This window comes from Tachysurus vachellii, chromosome 6 (assembly GCF_030014155.1).
Source record: "Tachysurus vachellii isolate PV-2020 chromosome 6, HZAU_Pvac_v1, whole genome shotgun sequence".
In the NCBI taxonomy this organism is placed as follows: domain Eukaryota; kingdom Metazoa; phylum Chordata; class Actinopteri; order Siluriformes; family Bagridae; genus Tachysurus; species Tachysurus vachellii.
In genome coordinates, this window is record NC_083465.1 from 12,795,957 (window position 1) to 12,815,632 (window position 19,676).

General features: G+C 36.6%; 1 protein-coding gene across 5 annotated transcripts; it reads left to right on the top strand.

The window, feature by feature from the left end:
* The first annotated feature begins 1,755 nt into the window (after nt 1-1,755).
* On the top strand, nt 1,756-18,014 carry washc2c (WASH complex subunit 2C). 5 transcript variants are annotated; one of them, XM_060872340.1, is made up of 32 exons: nt 1,756-1,909; nt 4,035-4,172; nt 4,261-4,425; nt 4,563-4,631; nt 5,229-5,402; nt 6,944-7,037; nt 7,220-7,284; nt 7,534-7,587; nt 7,718-7,804; nt 8,045-8,129; nt 8,245-8,310; nt 8,612-8,727; nt 8,862-8,913; nt 9,038-9,088; nt 9,179-9,361; nt 9,460-9,626; nt 10,126-10,233; nt 10,351-10,446; nt 10,540-10,644; nt 10,738-10,839; nt 10,951-11,114; nt 11,303-11,414; nt 12,238-12,447; nt 12,540-12,737; nt 13,960-14,088; nt 14,251-14,352; nt 14,491-14,571; nt 15,029-15,085; nt 15,834-16,049; nt 16,244-16,819; nt 17,051-17,225; nt 17,321-18,014. In XM_060872340.1, the coding sequence occupies exons 2-32, from the start codon at nt 4,038-4,040 to the stop codon at nt 17,464-17,466; spliced, it is 4,140 nt and encodes a 1,379-aa protein (XP_060728323.1). In that variant the 5' UTR covers nt 1,756-1,909; nt 4,035-4,037; the 3' UTR covers nt 17,467-18,014. The 5 variants fall into 5 exon arrangements, with proteins under 5 accessions (XP_060728323.1, XP_060728326.1, XP_060728322.1 ...); XM_060872339.1 differs by having other exon boundaries at nt 1,766-1,909; nt 4,021-4,172; XM_060872342.1 differs by having other exon boundaries at nt 1,766-1,909; nt 4,021-4,172; nt 10,540-10,639; nt 10,736-10,839.
* The last annotated feature ends 1,662 nt before the right edge of the window (nt 18,015-19,676 follow it).

Consider the following 19,676-nt stretch of genomic DNA (forward strand, 5'->3'; position numbering starts at 1 on the left):
TATCATAACTGTTTATATATATACGAGATATATAATAAGATTCAATCTTAAACAAAAATCTGAAACAGCAAGGATCTGTTTTTTATATATACATACATATATATATATATATATATATATATATATATATATATATATATATATATATATATATACATACGTATATATATATATATATATATATATATACACGTATGTATATATATATATATATATATATACATACGTGTATATATATATATATATATATATATATATATATATATATATATATATATATATATATATATATATATATGTATGTATATATAAAAAACAGATCCTTGCTGTTTCAGATTTTTGTTTAAGATTGAATCTTATACAGTGTTGCACCAACACTGTATTACAAACACTTTAACTGAATTATAACTTCTTTTCACAGGAATCCATGACACTTTACACCAGATTTTTGTGAAAATATTAAAAATGATTAAACTGAAAATAGAGAAAATAACAAAAAGACTTTATTAGAAGGATGATTGTTGTCTTAAATCATTTTGATAGAGTATGAATTTTCATATTCAGTTTATTCCTGTTATGCCTCAGGAACATGGAATAAATAATGAACATTTTACTGCATTAATTTTGTTTTTTAGAAAACATAAATTTAATTATTTCTTTCAGATGTTCTAGGATGCTGATTAATTACTTTTCCCCATAATTTACATTTTTTTTACCCCGTAGAACAACATTATCCACATAATCTTGATTATAATGAATACATAGTGCAATTAGGTATAATAAATACATATTCAAACCTTATTCAACAACAACAAAAACAACAAAACCAATTAATTATCTAAAAAGAAAAAAAGAGATGATCACTTATAGTGCCTTTGGATGATTAAATGCCTTAAAATGCGAAAGTAACTGTCATTCAAGTTTTTTAAATAACAAAATGAGCACATAAACAATGATATTTGCTATCTAATACAATAGTGTCACTAAAATGAAAATTGTTCAACAACTTAATCATGCAGTTAAATGGTTCACAATGTCTCAGAGTGTCCATTAAAATTAAAAGTGGATCATTAAAAAGAACCACAACTGCTCAATGGCATTTCTACTCAAAAGTAAAACAACATTCTAAAAACATTCTATTAACAAATTTGCACATTATTAGTGATAAGTTAATGTAGAATAAAAAAATGCAAAAAAATGAGGGTACACTAAAGAGTGCACTCAAATAAAAGTTTTTAGGCAAAGTTTTGCATCAAATATTATTTTTGGGGAATGACAGAAACTTTGATACTTACTTAAGTTTTTGATTATGTAGGTAATTAAAATCAAAGGCACAGGCACATTATTATTATTATTATTATTATTATTATTATTATTATAACTACAAATTATACTGACAGCACCATGCATGCCACTCATCCAATTATACATTAAAAAAACTTTTTTCCCAAATAAAAAAAAAACGACATCACAGAATAATTTACAAATTCCACACTGCTTTTTCTACTACTCCTCTCGTCTTTCCCACAATTTCATGAAAACTTTTTTATTCTTTCCTACCTGTATTCCGATAAACCCCGCCTCCGTCACTGGAGATTGGTTAGTAGCTCACAGTGGCTTATTATATCACCTCTTAGAGACCAGAATTTGGACCAATCACAACTCAGTGTGTTAGTTACGTCCCAGCGCAGGAAGCAGGGTTATGTCGGAAAACAGGCGGAAAATACACTCTCTGCCTCTCTAACGTCAGGTGACTATGGAGTCAGCTGATTGTAGCAGACAGGACATGGCCGAGCAGAAGGAATACTAATGAGGGAGCTGTTTACCGACATCCACCTTTTCGCCAAGGCTGAACTAAGTCTTTGCTTTATATGAAAATCGCAACCTGGGCGAAATACATTTCTCCAAGGTACTGAGCATGCGTGTTGTGTTACTATGGAGATAAATGAGACCCTGTGCGTTCATTAGCTACTATGTTAGCTACGTTAGCTATGTTAGCATTGCACTGCAGAAACAGTGGATGTTGAGGGAAATGATGGAGCTTGCTGGTAATAGCTAGAATATCAAATATTAAAAGTCGAAAAGGTAAAATTTGTTTGCAGTGACACAGCTTAAGGTAAAACAAAAAAATACGGTATATTTTTAAACAGTAGCTTGTATGACTAATGTTACACAGATTAGCGGTAAGTAGTGTTAGCATTAGCATGCTAACGTGCGTTTACACAAACTCATAACTGATGGACTACACTTGTGTGCTCAATATGTGTGTCTACGACAAGTCGGAATCCCCGTAAATCCGGATATAAATATCAGAAATGACGTTTTTAAGTCTATATTTTTATTCTGCAATAATAATCTCACACTATCTGTGTTGGTAAATAAGAGCGCCACAGGTGCATGAGTCTGTCACTCTGACCTTGTCCACCTTTACTGGAGCTCATTGATCATAGTAAATACTGGGTTTGTATTCATGCTCATCTAAAGTTTAGATGGGAACAGGATTTATTTTAGTCTGTGGAAGGAGTGTTTCAGTGGTGTGATAACAGACTAACAACATCACGGTGTTAATCAACTATTTAAAACACTCACACAAGCTGCTGGTGAAAATAAAAGGAAAAAGTCTCTTTTGTAAAGTAAATTAAATTCGATAATGTTGCTGGAGGAACTTTGTAGTAATTATGATAAAGAGAGATGGGAGCGTCTTCACAAGAACATGAAAACAAAGGGGTGGAAAAACTCCAGGTATACAACATAAAGGATATTTTAAAACAAACTGGTCTTTTTAATAAGCTTTTATTGTAGTCAGTCTAGTCTCTGGGAATTGATGAATCTGATGGTTTGGGGGAAGAAACTGTGAGGGTCCCAGGTGCTTCAGTATCTTCTTACATTTACATTTCTTGTATTTAGCAGACACCCTTATCCTTAGTGACTTACATTTTCTTTCGATTTATACAACTGAGCAATTGAAGGTTAAGGGCTTTGCTCAGGGGCCCAGAAGTGGCAGCTTGCTGGACCTGTGATTCGAACTCATGACTTTCCGATCAGTCGTCCGAGTCCTTAACCACTAGGCTACCAAGTCCCCATCTTCTTCTAGATGGCAGGAGGTTGAAGAGTTTGTGTGAGGAATGCATGTCTTTTTGGCAACAACGTGTTCGAAAAAAAGAAAGTTTTTCCCTATTACATAATGGTATATTTTTCTGCCATCATTTATAATTGGGTTATTACCATATAGTTTTGATGGTGGGATCTAGACAAATGCTTGTGGACTCCTGACCATCACACCCATATGTGCTTGTTGAACAGATGTTTTCTCCCTTTTGTACATTAGTGAGATCAGGCACTGGTGTTGAGTGAAGACACCAGGAGTGCAGTCAGTGTTATAGTTCCTCATTCCTCAGGTGTTATTACTGTGGATGAGGTCAACTAAAGTCAAGATGATTTTATTTAGCCATATATAGCTGACACAGTACACAGTGAAATGAAACGACGTTTCTCCAGGGCCATTGTGTTACATAAAGCAAAACAGAGCTAAGGACAGGGCTCTGTGAAAGACACTTTAGTTCTTCCATTAGAAACTTTGACAGACCATGTCTTCATGAAGTTTGCTTAATGCACCAGTCATTGACATGCTGGAACTGGTTTTGTTCTTTGTTCCCCTTTGATGTGGTGAAGGGAAATTGTAAAGCTACAGCATACTAAAGACATCATGTAGAATTGTGTGCTTTCAGCTTTGTGGTAACAGTTTGGGGATGAACCACATCTGAATGTTGAGGGTTAGGATTCAGGCTCGGGTCCTCTAGGAATAATCACATTCACTTGTATTTTAAATGCAGCTCAGATTTAAAGGTCTTTAGAAAGATATTTGTGAGAATGACTTTTTTATAGAAATCTCTTCAATTGTAAATTGTATTTCTGCTATGGATGATTTTTCATATGTTAAATTTAAAACATGAATCTGCACAGAGATCAGTATTGTCCTTACAGTTTATATTAACCGTGGTGTCCTGCTAATGTGATCAGATTTGTGGTAACAGGTCATGGCTATGGCAGAACCCATGGAGAACGGCCCCAGCAATTGCAATGGCGAGGCCGAGCAGGTTTGGGAGAGACCCTGGACTTTGGATGAGATGCGGATAAACAGCGCAAATTGGTCTTTAGCTGCAGATTCCGGGGTATTTATGTTGCTTAGAGAAATGTTTGGAGTCTAAAGTTTCTTGTATTGATGTATGATTTTTCAATGATGTCTTTTTACCTCGACAGCTTTTTCTTTACCTGCAAAACTTCTCTCAGCGGATGCTGTCTAAGACGCATGAGATCGAAAAACAGCTGGATGGCCTTATTCGGGACACCAAAGCAACTGATAGCTGCCTCCACACCGTCTTTAATGACTTTCTTATGCTTTCAAACACACAATTCATAGAAAACGTGCGTCTGAGAGATGATTTCTTTATCATAGTTCTTAGTCATTTAATATATCTAAATATTATTATTGTTATTTATATTTAATATTTTCTTTTGTATTAGACAGTAATGTCAAATGTTATTTATTTTTTATCTCTCAGAGGGTTTATGATGAAGAAGTGGAGGAGCCTGTCCCAAAAACAGAGACTCAGGAGAAACGTCCTGAACAGGTCTGGACACTTCTAATCTTCTGCAATAAACCCTGATAGTGAGAAATGTTGTGTATGATGTCATACCAGTATTAGGTTGTTGTTATTGTCTGTGCTTGAGTATTTTAGAGTAAACATGCATGTGAATTGAAGAATCTTTTCTCAATCAATATTCAGATTTGACATTTTGGCAATTTGACATCTGGCTTTCCACTGATGTGTGCTGTGCTGTAGTGTGAACACAGTGTTAGCTGTGTTTAGTGTTATAGTGTTAGCTGGTGCAACACACATCTGTCACAACACACCATTGTTTCAGTTCTAACTTGTGTAACGGAATCTTGCTGAAATTTTGCCTCGTGTCAGAATTGGGTCATTATTGTGTATTGGGAAATACTAAGAGTTCTGATTTTAATAATTTGTCAGAAAAACGGGCTCTGTGCAGACTTAATTTTAGCTTAAGTCTTAGCTACTGTAAACGTAATTGCTATACAAATAATTTCTAGTTCAGACCAAAGTTACATTTACATTTACATTACATTACATTTAACTGCATGTCTACAAAAAAATCAGATACTTTTGGATGCATCGCTTTAACCTTGTTGCTGCCCCCTTTAAAAGGAAAAAACACGAGAACAGAAAGAAGCTGAGCTGATACCTAAAGTCCAAGAGGCGGTAAACTATGGTCTGAAAGTCCTGGAAGCTGCATTTGAGCAGCTGGATGTAAAAGTAGGGAACTCTGACTCTGAAGATGAGGAGGCGGCTGACCGAGTGGATCCCATTCTAGAGCCCAAGGTGAGAGTTCTCACACTCCATGAAGATTACGCCGGCCGTTAATCATTATTCTGATGTTTGATGAGCTTGATCAGTCGATTCTTTCTTTCTTTCTTTCTTTCTTTCTTTTTCTTTCTTTCTTTCTTTCTTTCTTTCTTTCTTTCTTTCTTTTTATTAATTGATTATTGAAATCCTAAAGATGTTATGTATATTCAGTACTCTTAACTAGGCATAAAACCAAAACAGGCCAATAAGTGTAGGCAAGTAATACTGACATTTGTCAGATAATCCCTCACATATTAGTAAGTACAATGCTGTACGCTTTTCTTTTGCAACTCTTTGTTTTCTCAGAATTTACAGCCCTGATTGCATTTCAACAGAATGGCTGTCTTGCCAACTGAAGCACTCAGCCACAATATTCCGTTTGCTTGCCGTGTTTGAGCATCAGGCAAAAATCGTTTTCAGCGAGGCATTGACTTTACGTTTAACACGACACATTTTAATCCCTGGAATCAATGAATCAACTTTTTTTAGGATCAGCTTCTGTAGGACGCTGACTCGATTGCGTATTGTGTATACTGAGAAAATGTATTCGTAGAAAACACAACAAATGCTCAATGGCCAGCACTGCATGGCCCCCATGCTTCATGACATCAGAGCTTTTTTTTTCTTCTTTAGACAATGTCCATTTTCATTGGTTGATTTAGATTGTGATCTAACAGAACATAGTGTAATGTTAATGTTTTCTGACAGAGCAGGAAGGATCAACATATATGATCATAAGTGAGACATCTAAGAACCCAGATAAGCTAAACTCAAGCATAGTAGTGTATTGGCATGAAACACGATTCAGCCATGTACAATAGATAAATAGCAGTAAACACACGCATCTTACAAACGATATATTATGACAGACCTTTTTTCATTTTGCTGGTAGATATATCACATTAAAGGTGGAAAATTCCTTACCCTGACATTATTGATCTTGGTTTCATTTCCAGAGAAACCTGCAGTTTAATCAGGAGTGTGTAGAGTTTTATATCCACTCCACATCACACTTCCACTTTTCTCACAAAGGAATATTTGCATATATAAAACTAGAGCACACAACACCACAGCGTGATGTGGGGAGTATAAGGGGTTGTGGTAGCCTGCTGGTTAAGGTGTTGAGCTACTGTTTAGAAGGTTGTGAGGTCAAATCAAAGGTCCACCAAGCAGCTACTGCTGGGTCTTTGAGCAAGGCCCTTAAACCTCAGTTGTATAAAAATTGTATAAAAGTCACCAAATGCCGTAAATGTACATGAGTACACTCTCGTTTTCTATTGCGACATGCACAATGTGTTCTTTTAGTCTAAATGAAGCGACATGGCACACCACAGCATACTTGCTTATAACATTTACATGTTAATAATGAAATTTATAATAATGGAACCGGTTTTGTTAACCCTTTAATAATTGTTGCAGCCCTAGTGCAGGATCACTGTTGTTTAATGAGATGACAAAATGCATTAAACGGCATTTGTGAGCTATATTGTCATTTTCATTTTCTAATATTTTAACAGGATTTATACGTCGACAGACCGCTACCATACCTGATCGGATCTCAGGCTTTTATGGAACAAGATGATGTTGGCTTGGGAGATCTCTCCAGTGATGGTGGTGTTATTCATCATGCCTTACTATATTCTATTCCTTGAGTTGAATGAACACTTCTGTCTCTTATATTATTAACCACATGCATTTCTCTCTCTCTCTCTCTCTCACTCACTCTCACTCTCACTCTCACTCTCTCTCTCTCTCTCTCTCTCTCTCTCTCTCTCTCTCTCTCTCTCTCTCAGAAATGTCCATAGACAGTGATCGGGAGAGTTTTGTTGAGAGTGAAGTGGATAGAGATCAAGAGGAGGTAAACACATTTCATACATTTAACTCATTTACATTTGATTTGCCTCGTCGTGCTTTCAACAATAGAGATCACTCTTCCTTTCCTCACATTCAAGACAAAGGTGACAGTAACTCTAATCCTCATTTATTCATTTCTAGCTGATTGTAAACTTCACTAGATTTACTGTAGCGTATCCTTGTAGTAGCTTCTGTATTTCTGTCAACTGCCAAAAAAATTCAGGCTGTTTAAGTTGCTCTGTAATCCTAACAGCCCTCAGACGAGGACTTTGACCAAGATGGAGAAATCCAAGGAAGATTAAAGGATGTAAGAATTATTTATGGGTTCAGTTCATTGCTTTCAGCTCTGTAGTCTAAAGGCATGCAAGTGGAATAGAAATGTATATACTTGGCAACGTACTGTAGTAACGTATAAGCTCTTTTTTGGATCTTTAAAGAAGGCAGTCAGTTCTGATGAAGAGGAAGAAAATGAAGATTCAGACTTATTTGGAGAATCTGATAAAGATGACGACGAAGCCAGAAGGGTGAATACTTTGCATTTGTTCATACATGTGTCAGTATATTGTCAGTTTCAAAACCAAATCTGATGATTAATACTATTAGGGTGTATTTGATGGAAAAAGTATTTTGTGTATTTGGTTCTAAAGAATGAAGTAGACCTTCATTGTCAGAAATGGGCTTTACAAGGATTGGCATTAAACATATTTAGAAATAGTTTCCTCTGCAATTGTGTTGCTGATTTTCTGCCTCTGCTTGTGTTTCAGGATGACACGGGACCAGCGTCTTTTGCTGATCAGCTGGCTGCAAGAATTAAAGATGCAACAAAAAAGCCAGAAGCAGACCGTACATGTAAGTTCTCATTTACTTACCATTCAGATACTTAACTTTTTATCATTATTATTATTATTTTTATTTATTTATTTTATTTTTTGTTTAAATTTGCATGTTTGTAATTCTTTTCAAGCATTGTCATCAGGCACATCCATCACCAAGAGGAAAAAAAGAGGAAAGAAACAGCCCGAGGCACAGGGTACATGTAACCTCATTCACACTGTAGGAGAAGTTTCGTCAAAACATTTTACTGTTTGCAATACATTTGCAATACTTCAAACAGGATGTTCACATAAACCGACAACCGACAAAACCATCTTTTTCGTGTTTTCTAACCTTTCTTTTTTTTATTACGCAACTTATTCATTTCTTTGTCTTTTTATTTCCCTTAAAATTCCTTAAGAAATGGTCATATTTACACCAAATGACTTGCATTGTTTATTGTAGCTTGTGTAGATCACATGATAAACCCAGCCTTGTTCACATCCATTTTGTTCCAGTGGACGATGATGATGAGATGTTCAAGCCTCCACAAATGGAAGATGATGAATATTCTCCGTTTGGAGGAAAGGGGGGTCTCTTTAGTGGAGGTAAAGGACTGTTTGATGATGAGGAGGTAAGTGTTCATACACTGTTCAGTACACTGGTTTATTAGGCATTACATAAATACATTGAAATGACAAATTCAAAATAAAAATTTCATTTGATATAATTTTATGTAATTGATGCCATTTTCCTATGTTTCCGCAGGGTGATCTGTTCTCAGAGGCACCCAAGGAGAAAGGAGCATCTCAAAAAACTGGTACCACAAGCAACCTAAAATTACTGAACTCTCCTACAGTTAAAAAATATTTAGCTTACAAATATGTTGCAACTGTGTGTGTTATAAATCCTTATATTATTTATTTATTATCTTTTTGTGGTAGAAATTATCAACACTAAGAAAATTCCCACGGGTGCAGTTTCCATTTTCCCAGGTAAATTACTTTCTTAATAAAGCATGAAAACCTGAGGTCTATACTCAAGATTTTTAGTTTGTAATTGAGAAACATTTGTTTTTCTCTCAGAAAACAGTCTCTTTGGCTCTCCAAATGGTTCAGATTCATTAGAGAGCAAAGAGAATGACAGTCTAGTCAAATCTAGAGTGCAGGCAGCTCGAGAGCAGACCTCAATAGGAAGTAGACTTTTTGGTGACAATGAGGACGACGACGACTTTTTCAGCGGCAAGACACTCAAAAAACCCACGTCTGGTGAGTTAGTCCAAGTCTGTGTAGGCCTGAGTCACTGTAGGACTGTCACTTGTCAAATACAGTAGCTGCTGAAGTGAAAAATCATCTCTTGTGTTTAGCTGCACAGGAGAAAGTCAGGCCAAAGACGACAGCAGACCTGTTTGGCAGTGACGAAGATGATGATGAGGAGAGTGACATTTTTAGAGTGGGCTCGCGTTCTGCTATTTCTCAGGCGAGCAAGAAAGTTGCAGAAGAAGAAGAGGTGGTACAACCTCCTGAGAAAAAGGTAGTAAAGGATGTTGCAAGACAAATCTCTAGATGAGGCTATTGCTGATTGTCCTCTTCATGTACTGTAAGAGCTATGGCTGCCAAATCTCTTATGTTTCTTATTGGCTTCCTTATCAAGTTTCTGATGTTTAAAGCTCTAAATGCTTTCCAAGTGTACAGTAGTTTAAAACCCGACATGAGCACACATCTCTTATGTCTCACCACCACATACAGCTCAGACGGCGCTTCACAGAATATTCAATACCTTAGGGACGTTTTTGCTCGTTTTGTTTTTGTATCTAGATCATACACATTATACATGCTGTTTTTTTATTTTTAGTAATGTGTAATTAGTAATATACAAATGTAATCATAACCGTAACAACAGTATTTTTTTTTTCCTGTCTAGAAGAAAAGCAATATTTCACTTCCTGGTTGTAGGATTCTCAGTACGCGTATAAACAAGGCAAGCAAGTTTGACAGTCAATAAATCAAATGTATGATGTGTTTGAATGCAGTTACCTGCTGGTGCCATCTCTATGTTCGGGCCTGGAACTAATAGTCTCCTTGCAGAAAGCCTGAAGAAACGTCATCCTTCAAGTGAGGATTCTGTGAAATCTGAGGAGGTATTCATCCAACTTATTCCTTATTTACTCTCCACATCCGTCTCATTCTCTCTCATTTCTCTAATTTTCCATACCAGTGATTTTTATTTTTTAATTAATTAATACGTTTTTTTTTAGTGTATGCCACCTCCTGTGGTCAAACCGTCAGTTGTGCCTAAAACAGCAGAGAAAGCACAGAGCAAGAGTCTTTTCTCTGATGATGAGGACTCACAGGTATGTTTTGAATGCAATTTATTTTTTTTGTGAATTCCAAAAGTGAAAATTTTATCACATTGTATTTGATTTGCATTTTATCCTTTGCCAAAGATATTTCCTACTCTGCCAAAAAGTCAGTCCAAACCAGAAGGTCCAGCACCGAACAGACCGAGCAAGGCTACCATCTCTATATTTGATGACGAGGAGGAGGAGGAGGTGAGTGCAAGCAGATCTAGCCCTAAGAACTCTCAGGAGATCAGGAAATCAAGGATTTTGCTCTTTTTAATGATCAGTTGTCTTCATTTTCAGGATCTGTTTTCCTCTGTGCCAAAATCTCAATCAGTTCAGGTCAAAACAGCAGCTCCTCCACCCAAGAAAACTTTATCAAGTTCACTTTTTAGTGATGATGAGGTACGGAGAAAATCAAAGCTTCCCATAAAACTGGAAAAGAATTCATTATGTACAGAATATCATGAATGAAATTGTTGTCTTTGGTTAATGTAGCTAGTCTGTGTTTCCCAGGACCAGTGGATGAGTGCCCAGCCCAGCCCAGCCAAGCCTGATGTAAAGGGTAGTGGGATGAAGTCTAGCACCAGTGCCCCCTCCAGGCTACCCAGTGCTAAAGCCCCACAGAAAGACAGCGTGTTTGACGACGATGATCTGTTTGCTGCCACCAAAGAGACCAGGTGTCCTTTAAATCAACATTATTTTAACACGAAAGCGCAAATTCCATTAATTTTCATGCCATCTTTCCACCGTGCAGTTTATTATAACCCAATTTACTAGGAATACAAATAGTACTGATTGTGGCTTTAACCACAGCTTGCAGAATCATAGCATCTGGATATGAATGCAAACTGTTTTGTCTTTTTAGTCAGAAGAAACCTCAGAGAGTCGCCCTACTATTTGAGGATGAAGATGACGAAGACAAAGGGTCACTATTTGGTTTCAAACCATCTGCAAACAAAGGAACTCCAGAAGTCAAAGTAAGATAATAATAATAATAATAATAATAATAATAATAATAATAATAATAATAGGGGGGCACGGTGGCTTAGTGGTTAGCACATTCGCCTCACACCTCCAGGGTCGGGGTTCGATTCCCGCCTCCGCCTTGTGTGTGTGGAGTTTGCATGTTCTCCCCGTGCCTCGGGGGTTTCCTCCGGGTACTCCGGTTTCCTCCCCCCGGTCCAAAGACATGCATGGTAGGTTGATTGGCATCTCTGGAAAATTGTCCCTAGTGTGTGATTGCGTGAGTGAATGAGAGTGTGTGTGTGTGCCCTGCGATGGGTTGGCACTCCGTCCAGGGTGTATCCTGCCTTGATGCCCGATGACGCCTGAGATAGGCACAGGCTCCCCGTGACCCGAGGTAGTTCGGATAAGCAGTAGAAGATGAATGAATGAATAATAATAGTAATAATTATTATTATTATTATTATGATGATAAAAATCATCATAATGATAATAATACCAAGATTAATGTTAAACACATGTACACATGTACAAACTAGTAATGTTTCTGTTTACTACACTGCACTGTTGACTTTATTTGCATTCATAAATTATTCATGTAGAACTCATATTCATCATTAATTGTGCAGTTCATGCAAGCTATAAGTACTAAATAGCTGACTTGCTTGTGGAATCTGATTCAATTCCAACAGGTCAGATGATTTATAATTCATTTAGTTTCAGACAGACTAGCCAGTGTGAAATGCCTCTCTAGAAGCTGTCTGTGTTAGAACAGTGGACGAAGAGCATGCTGGTTCTCAGAGAAGAGAACTAAAAACGAGTCTGTGTGTGTTTCAGGTGCCTGCTGCTGCATCTCAGGCTTCCTCTCTGTTTGGTCCAGAGGACACGCAGGAAGTGGCAAATGCAGCTGAAGTGAAGCCTTTAGACAAGAAGGCAGTACAGGCAGCGTCTTCCCCTGAGGAGGCTAACAAGAGTAAAAAGCCTGCTGGAGCTGTTAGCTTGTTCGGAGGAATTAATGTGCTAGGAGACGAAGCCAAAATCAGCACAGTTAGGATGAAATCTATGCCAATCCCATTTATGAGATTGATGTTAGAATTTTCTTTTCAGAAAACCAAAACCAATTTGTGTATGTGCTTTAGAAACCGGATAAGAATACACCAGAGGATTTTGATGATCTTGACTGGCATAAGGAAGCTCCACCACCCATGGAGACCAAGGAGAAAAAGGCCAAGAAAAGCACATTTAGTCTGTTTGATGATGACGAGGACGAAGAGGAACCTGAAGAAATGCCTCCTCTTTCCTCATCAACCAAGCAGATGGACAAAAGTATATTAAAGGTTGGCTTTAAGACACCCACAGGTTCAATCCCACTTGGATTTTGCTCCCCCTTTTCTGCTGTAATATACAGACATCCTGAGAAGCCACGCATTATTACATTTTTTTTTTGTTGTGATCACGACTTAAATTTTTTTTTTCGGAATCTCTGCATAAGAACACGTTTTAGAGGCAGCAGAAGTCTAGTAACAGCATCATGGATCACATTCGCTTTTACTTTGATCGGGAACTCACACCAGAAACACTTGGAAGGCATGGGATTAGTCTAACAATGCAATTGTCATGAGAAGACAACTTTTGTTATAGAAAATAAAGTCGGGATCATGGGAAAACAGGTTATGTTGAGATCATGAGAAAATTAAAGCTTGTAACAAGAAAACAAGAAAGAAAAAATATAATAACGGTATGGTTTCGTAGGACTTCCGTAATAATTACCTCCACTCTTTACAAATGTCTTCATAGAGTTTGTGCTTTGTGCACAGAGACATTGCCATCTTAATTCATCTTAGCCACAGTCTACAAGGACAACTATGTGGTAACAGTTTGATAAGGACCCAAATATGGGTGTGATATTCAGATATCCCAATACTTTTAACCATATAAAAAGTGTATCTGTTACAAGTAATGAAGGTATCTTTGGTTAACTGATGCAGCAAAGACTTGACTGAATATCGGTGCAGATTTTCCGAGAGTAGCAGTAGCTCTTTCTGTAGCAGCAATGATTCAAAACATCATAACACTTCAAACTACAGCAATAAATTTAGAACCCAACTTATGAAACACAGAACTGAGTTTAGGGATACCATTCTCATCTGATAATTAAAAAAAAAAGATGTGATCACGTGTAGGTACAGGTATTTGCTATTTAGTATTTAGCAGTAAATGAAAAATACATGAATGCTCCACATTAGATCAGTGAAAAGAAGGAAATGTGTTGTGAATGGGATGTTCTCCATTAACCTGATGAACTCAATTAGTCTCCATTTTTTTTTGAAGACCTTGAGATGAATAACACCTTGAGGAGACTGCTATCTCCGTCTTTGTACGTTAGTGTAAAAAGGCCCGATGCACACATTTATCTTTTACCCCTTGATAGTGTCACTCTCCGAAACAAAATTCTGCCAGATGTGGCTTTGCTTAAGAAGACATAGCAAATACATCTAGTGCACATTACTGTGTATGTGTCTACGAGTTAATAAAGAGATGATGTCGGTCGTGTTTCAGCCTCAGGAGCCGCAAGCTTTTGTGAAGAGCACTGGAGTTTTTCAGGATGAGGAGCTTCTATTCAGCCAGACACAGCAAAGAGACAATGACCCAGAGGTGGACCTCTTTGCTACCACTGCTAAACCCTCAGTAAGTTGAAACTACGTAATACTTAATATTTCTCGGATTTACTGGAAAGATCATTTTTTATAGCGGACCATAAAATTGAATAAGTTGTTGTACTCTCAGTAAGCTTTTATGTTTTTAAGGAAAAACTGGTCTATGAAGCATTGTGGTGTTTTGTGGTTCCAGACAACTGTACCGAGCTCAGCGAAGCCTGCTGTGTCCGCATTGTTTGGCGAGGAAGAGGATGATGATGACCTGTTCGGCTCTGCAAAGCCAAAAGTTCCTCCGGTAACACAGAAAAAAAAGTTTTATTAAGTAATACAGAGTCTAATGTGGAGTTATTTTACCTATATGTGACAGAACACTGACACTAGGGGAGGAATCATGAGCATGTATTAATTCTTATTCAATATTTTCCGCATATAGAAAGTTCCCAGTAAGCCGAGTAAAGCTAAACATGATGAAACTGACATGGATACAAGTACAGCACAGTCAGCTAAGAGTGAGGTATGTGATTATAACATTCTTTGCATATTGTGGATAGGAATTACATTCCCATTCTAGAATATAATACATATCATCTAGGGGTGTGATGATACCTTCCTCTCATAATTCGATCTAATTTAGTTCAAATTTTAATTTGGACTGAAAACACTGTCTGTATACAACTAACTAATAAAAACTAATGGTGTAAAGTGTTCTATAGGTTTACCGTATCGAAAATAATTAAATGTATAAATTCTTAATAAGATAAAATATAATTGTAAATATATAAAACCCATAATATCATTTAGAGGATGGATTAAAATATGATTAGCAATTTTTTTACTCTGGCAAGTTTAGCTTCTATCAGCTTCTATATATGCGCAGTATATCCTATCATATATACCTGTTATTTTAGTCAATAGAATCATGCATTATTACAAATGGTTATAAAATGTAATAATTGTTATTGATTGCACAGAAGCCTACAAGTCCCGTAAAAGCCAAAGAAACTTCATCGAAGATTGGAAAACTTCAAGTAATGTTTAATTAATGATTCTCTCTTCCTGTTTCTTTCTGTTACACTCTAAGAGCCGGCTTCACTCACAATGAACTTCATTCTTCAAAAAATAAGCACACAGCTTGGGCATCTAGCTAACACCACTCCCTTTCTACAACACAAAGCTATATTTTTCATTTTGAGGATCACGCTATAAGGACTGATGACTGCATGTCTCTTTGCTTCAGTTGCCTCTGTTGTATTGTTGTGTTTAATCCTCTTCATTTTAGCTTTTTCATATATGCAGCATGTTTATAAAATAATTCCTTAAGTTAATTAATTGTATTAAATTAAATGCCTTTTTTCTTGATTACGAAACACAATCAATTATGGACATTATGGCAAAAAAGTATTAATATCATTACCAGTTATTTCACAAAACTTTTCAGTGAGTATCTTTTTTCGTTCTTTCTACATATCAAAAAATTTACTTTGACATTTAACTTAAGTATAATTGAACTCTAAAATTTAGACTTGAGAAATGAGATGATATTTGCTTTGCCATGTAGCTCTCTCTTAAAATGGTTAAATTTTTCTTTCGGATCTTTGGACTAATCCAGAAAAGTTCTAGTTGTCCTAATACCATTTCTGACAATATATATATATATATATATATATATATATATATATATATATATATATATATATATATATATATATATATATATATATTTATATATTTTTATATATATATATATTTTTTTTTTCATGTTTTCTGTTCTCTCAGGCTAATTTGGCCATCAACCCTGCCAGCCTTGTGCCAGGAGCTGGTCCACGGCTTCCAGGTGCAGTCAGCAAAACCCCCAATTTGGCTCAGTCCTCCTCACCCAGACCTGCAGGGCTGCCGGTCTCTTCTGCCACTGTGGGACTCCAGGCTGCTACTGAGGGAGGGAGTAGCTTTGATCAGCCAGCTCAGGTCACCACACTACAGAATGCCAATAAGGTGGGTCAGACTGCAGCTATTTAATCAGTACTTGCCTTAGGGTTACTCTGTTTTCCACTGGTGTTAAGGGATGCAATTTGTGACTTCACTGATGAGTGTAAAGCAGACAGTCTTTTCCAGATAGTCCACATTTTCCATCTCCCTTTGCATGGACGTACTTTTGTAAATGTAAGATTTCACACCTGTCTGTACAGGACCGCATTAAAGGTGCAACGAAACGGCGTCCTCAAACGCGTGCAGCGAGACACTTGGCTGCTCAGCACTCTGAAGAAGCCCATCTGGAAGAAAAGTCTGCACTTCAGGCCAGTTCTGCACCCGGAACAACTTCAGCACCGTCTGCCTTTAATCCTGTACCAGCCAGACCCACAGCTCTCACACTACCGATAACCACTAGCACCATTGCGGTGCCTGCACAAACACTCTCTGATGGAGCAGTGCGGCCCAAGATTCTCCCTACTGCTGAAGAAGACTTGTTTTCCTCCGAAGACCTTTTTGTTTCTGCCACAGTCCCTAAGCAGGCTCCTCCACCCCAAACCAAAACAAAGGCTTGTGAGACAATGCCCCATGGTGCTGCCAAGAAAAAAGAGCCAGCTCTGCCTATCTATAATGACCATAGTGAGGATCTCTTTGCCAAAGTCAAGCCAAAGCCGGTGAAGAAATCCAAGGCTATGCCGTTCCTTAATGATGATGATGATGATGACATTTTTGGAACAGAGAAGAAGAAGGACGCTAAGACACTTCCCAGCTCAAACAAACCAGACATTTTCCAGGTGATGCATATTTAAATCTTATAAATGTTTATAACAGATAAAACTCAGATGTTTCTTTTATAGTTGGAACTGATGTTAAGAAATGCATTGTGTGACTTCATTGATGATCATCAAGCAGCTGTTCCCTGACAGTCATTTCTGCTAAATCTCTGTGTTGTGTGAGTTGCCATAGATCAACAATCTGGACGATAATGTGGTTTTGAGAACCAATGTTCTAAAATGTCTTTGCAGGATGATAATAAAACACCCTCCAAAGTACTTAAGAAACCTAAAGAAAAGAGCTTGGAGGCAAGCCTGTTTGACGACGATGTCGACATTTTTGCTGATTTGACTCCTCCGACAAAGCCGAAGGAGAAAAAGGCGAAGAAGAAAGTTGAAACTAAATCAATATTTGATGATGACATGGGTAAGTTTCTGCTGCTAGAGGATAACAAGACCAGTAAAAACAGACACATGCATATCAGATAGATGTTCACTACATCTCATTTCTGCTGTTTACAGATGATATTTTCTCATCTGGAATCACAAAACCAGTAGGGGCCTCAACTGCTAAGAAGTCGAAGAAGCCTGTGCAGGAAAACAACTCTGCAGAGGAATCAGGCCATAGTATTTTTGATGATCCTCTTAATGTGCTTGGTGGAAACTAAAGATCTAAAATTTGTGTAGAGATTGTTGGACTGATAAACTGGAACATTTTGAAGTAATACTGTTGATGGATAATTTATAAAATCTAGAATAAAACAGCCTTATGACAAATAGATAATAAAAAAAACTAACTTTTAATGGTATATAAAAACTCATGTTTGATCAATAGCAAACATCATCAAAAAGAGATGAAAATAAATCTTTAGTAACTTCTAATGGCATCTGCTTTTCTCTTAGCAGTCGGGTAAAGCCACTGCCACGAAGTGTTATTTAGATTATTAACGGATTGTTTTATTTCTTTGTGTTTATTATGGTGAAGCACTTTAAAATTGACATCATATAAAATCAAATTGATTTAATTGTGAATGGATCCATTCCTCTGACATGGTAAACACAGTTTATTTTGAGTTCTTTTGCATCACTTTTGCATTTGACTGTCGGGATTGTTTTTCAACCTTAGTGCTCATTGTCTTTTGATGCTGTTTTTATAAATTTTTGTGTTGCATGTAAAATGATTTTTTTTTTTGTAAACTAAAGAAAATATATTTTATGAAGAGTGCTTGTTTTTCTTTTCATACCCTCTTACATGTTAACTTTCACTTCACTGGATTATAAAGATAATGTATATTAATTTTTAAAGCAGAACTGGAACAAAAGAAAAGTTGTGTGGGTTCTAGCAGATCTTGGATAATGTGTTCTGTGACACGTGCCGTTGACTTCCTCTAACCAAATACAGCTATGTCAGTTCACTATTAACCATATTTAGATTCTTTTGCTCTGTAACATCTGCCATTTTACCAACAAAAAAAAGATTAATTCCATAGCCTGCCTTAGTTTAGTATTCTTTGGGTGGAGTTGCACTCGTTCATTCGTGCTTGCTCTTTAAAATGATTTAAATAGGCCATATGCAAAAACATTTCTTGGATTAACTTTTAGGAACAATTTTTTGTCCACGTTTTATGAATGCCAATATAAATTCTTTCTATAATGGGGAAGAAGCCCCACATATCAACTGGATCAACATGATGGCATTTTAAAAACAGATTTGAAATTTTACTTTAAAATCTGAAAGAATAAATAAATAAAATAAACAACCTAGTGAATGTGGCTACAATAAAATATCAAGATTTTTAAGGTTGGTAAATGGCATGTGCATTTTTCATAATAAATAAACAGGCAACATATCTCGTATCTGTGTATCTGCTAAACTATTTACTAACAAGATGATTGTTTCTTTCTACTGAAAGATTTGACTTGTGTAATTCAGCTGTCTCCATACATGCAACAACTTTATGGTTTGGTTTGGATGATGTGTTTTAGGACAGAAAAAAAGACGAAATAGTAATCCTAACAAAAACCTTTAGTGCTTGGAGCTCCAATATTTTTCTATGTAACAGAAGTGTCACAATATCGTGTTTGGATAACAAATGCATAAACAATAAGCATGTAAAAGATTTCGTTTCTTCATGTTGAAGAAAAATGTGCAATGTGTGACATTTTCAGGGAATTGATGGGTTTTACTTTTTGTATATTAAATTTAAATTAAATAGTGTGGTACAGGCCCAATTTCAATGTACTATACACACTTACTGAGCATAGTAATACTGGGTAGGGGCTTCCGTTTGCTCTCAAAACATCTTTAATTCCTCATGGTATGGATTCCTCAAGATGGTGGAAATGTTACTTTGAGATCCATGTTGACGTGATTTCATTACATAATTCTTGCAGATTTTTCAGGTTCTACCACATCCAAAAGGTTTTCTACTGGATTCAGTTCTAGAAACCAGTTTAAAATGGCTTTTAATTTGTAACATGATGCATTATTATTATTATTATTATTATTATTATTATTATTATTATTCAGGAGGTGGTCATTAGAAGATGGGTAAATTGTGGCCATGTAGCAACAACACTCATATATTCTGTGGCAATCAAGCGACGATTGATTGGTATAAACAGGTACAGAAGATTAGATAATTGTATGAATGTGCATGTGTTGTTGATAAAGTGTTAGCTGAGTGTAGTAAGATAGCACAGTCGTAGCCTCACATATGTGTATTTGTGTTACTTAGAAACCAGTGTGTTCACATCCGGGTGACGTCGAGGATTAGTGCTCACCTGCAACCGAACTGGCTGTATTCCCGCCCCCTCTGTGTTTTCATTGGACAACACATTCTTAAATCCAAATTACGGTTGTAGCCATACGGCTTCT

Coding starts and splice junctions, on each gene's coding strand:
- washc2c (XM_060872340.1), top strand. CDS start 4,038: ATGGCTATGGCAGAACCCATGGAGAACGGCCCCAGCAATTGCAATGGC. Junction 4,173..4,260: donor CTTTAGCTGCAGATTCCGGG/GTATTTATGTTG, acceptor TTACCTCGACAG/CTTTTTCTTTACCTGCAAAA. Junction 15,086..15,833: donor CGAAGATTGGAAAACTTCAA/GTAATGTTTAAT, acceptor CTGTTCTCTCAG/GCTAATTTGGCCATCAACCC.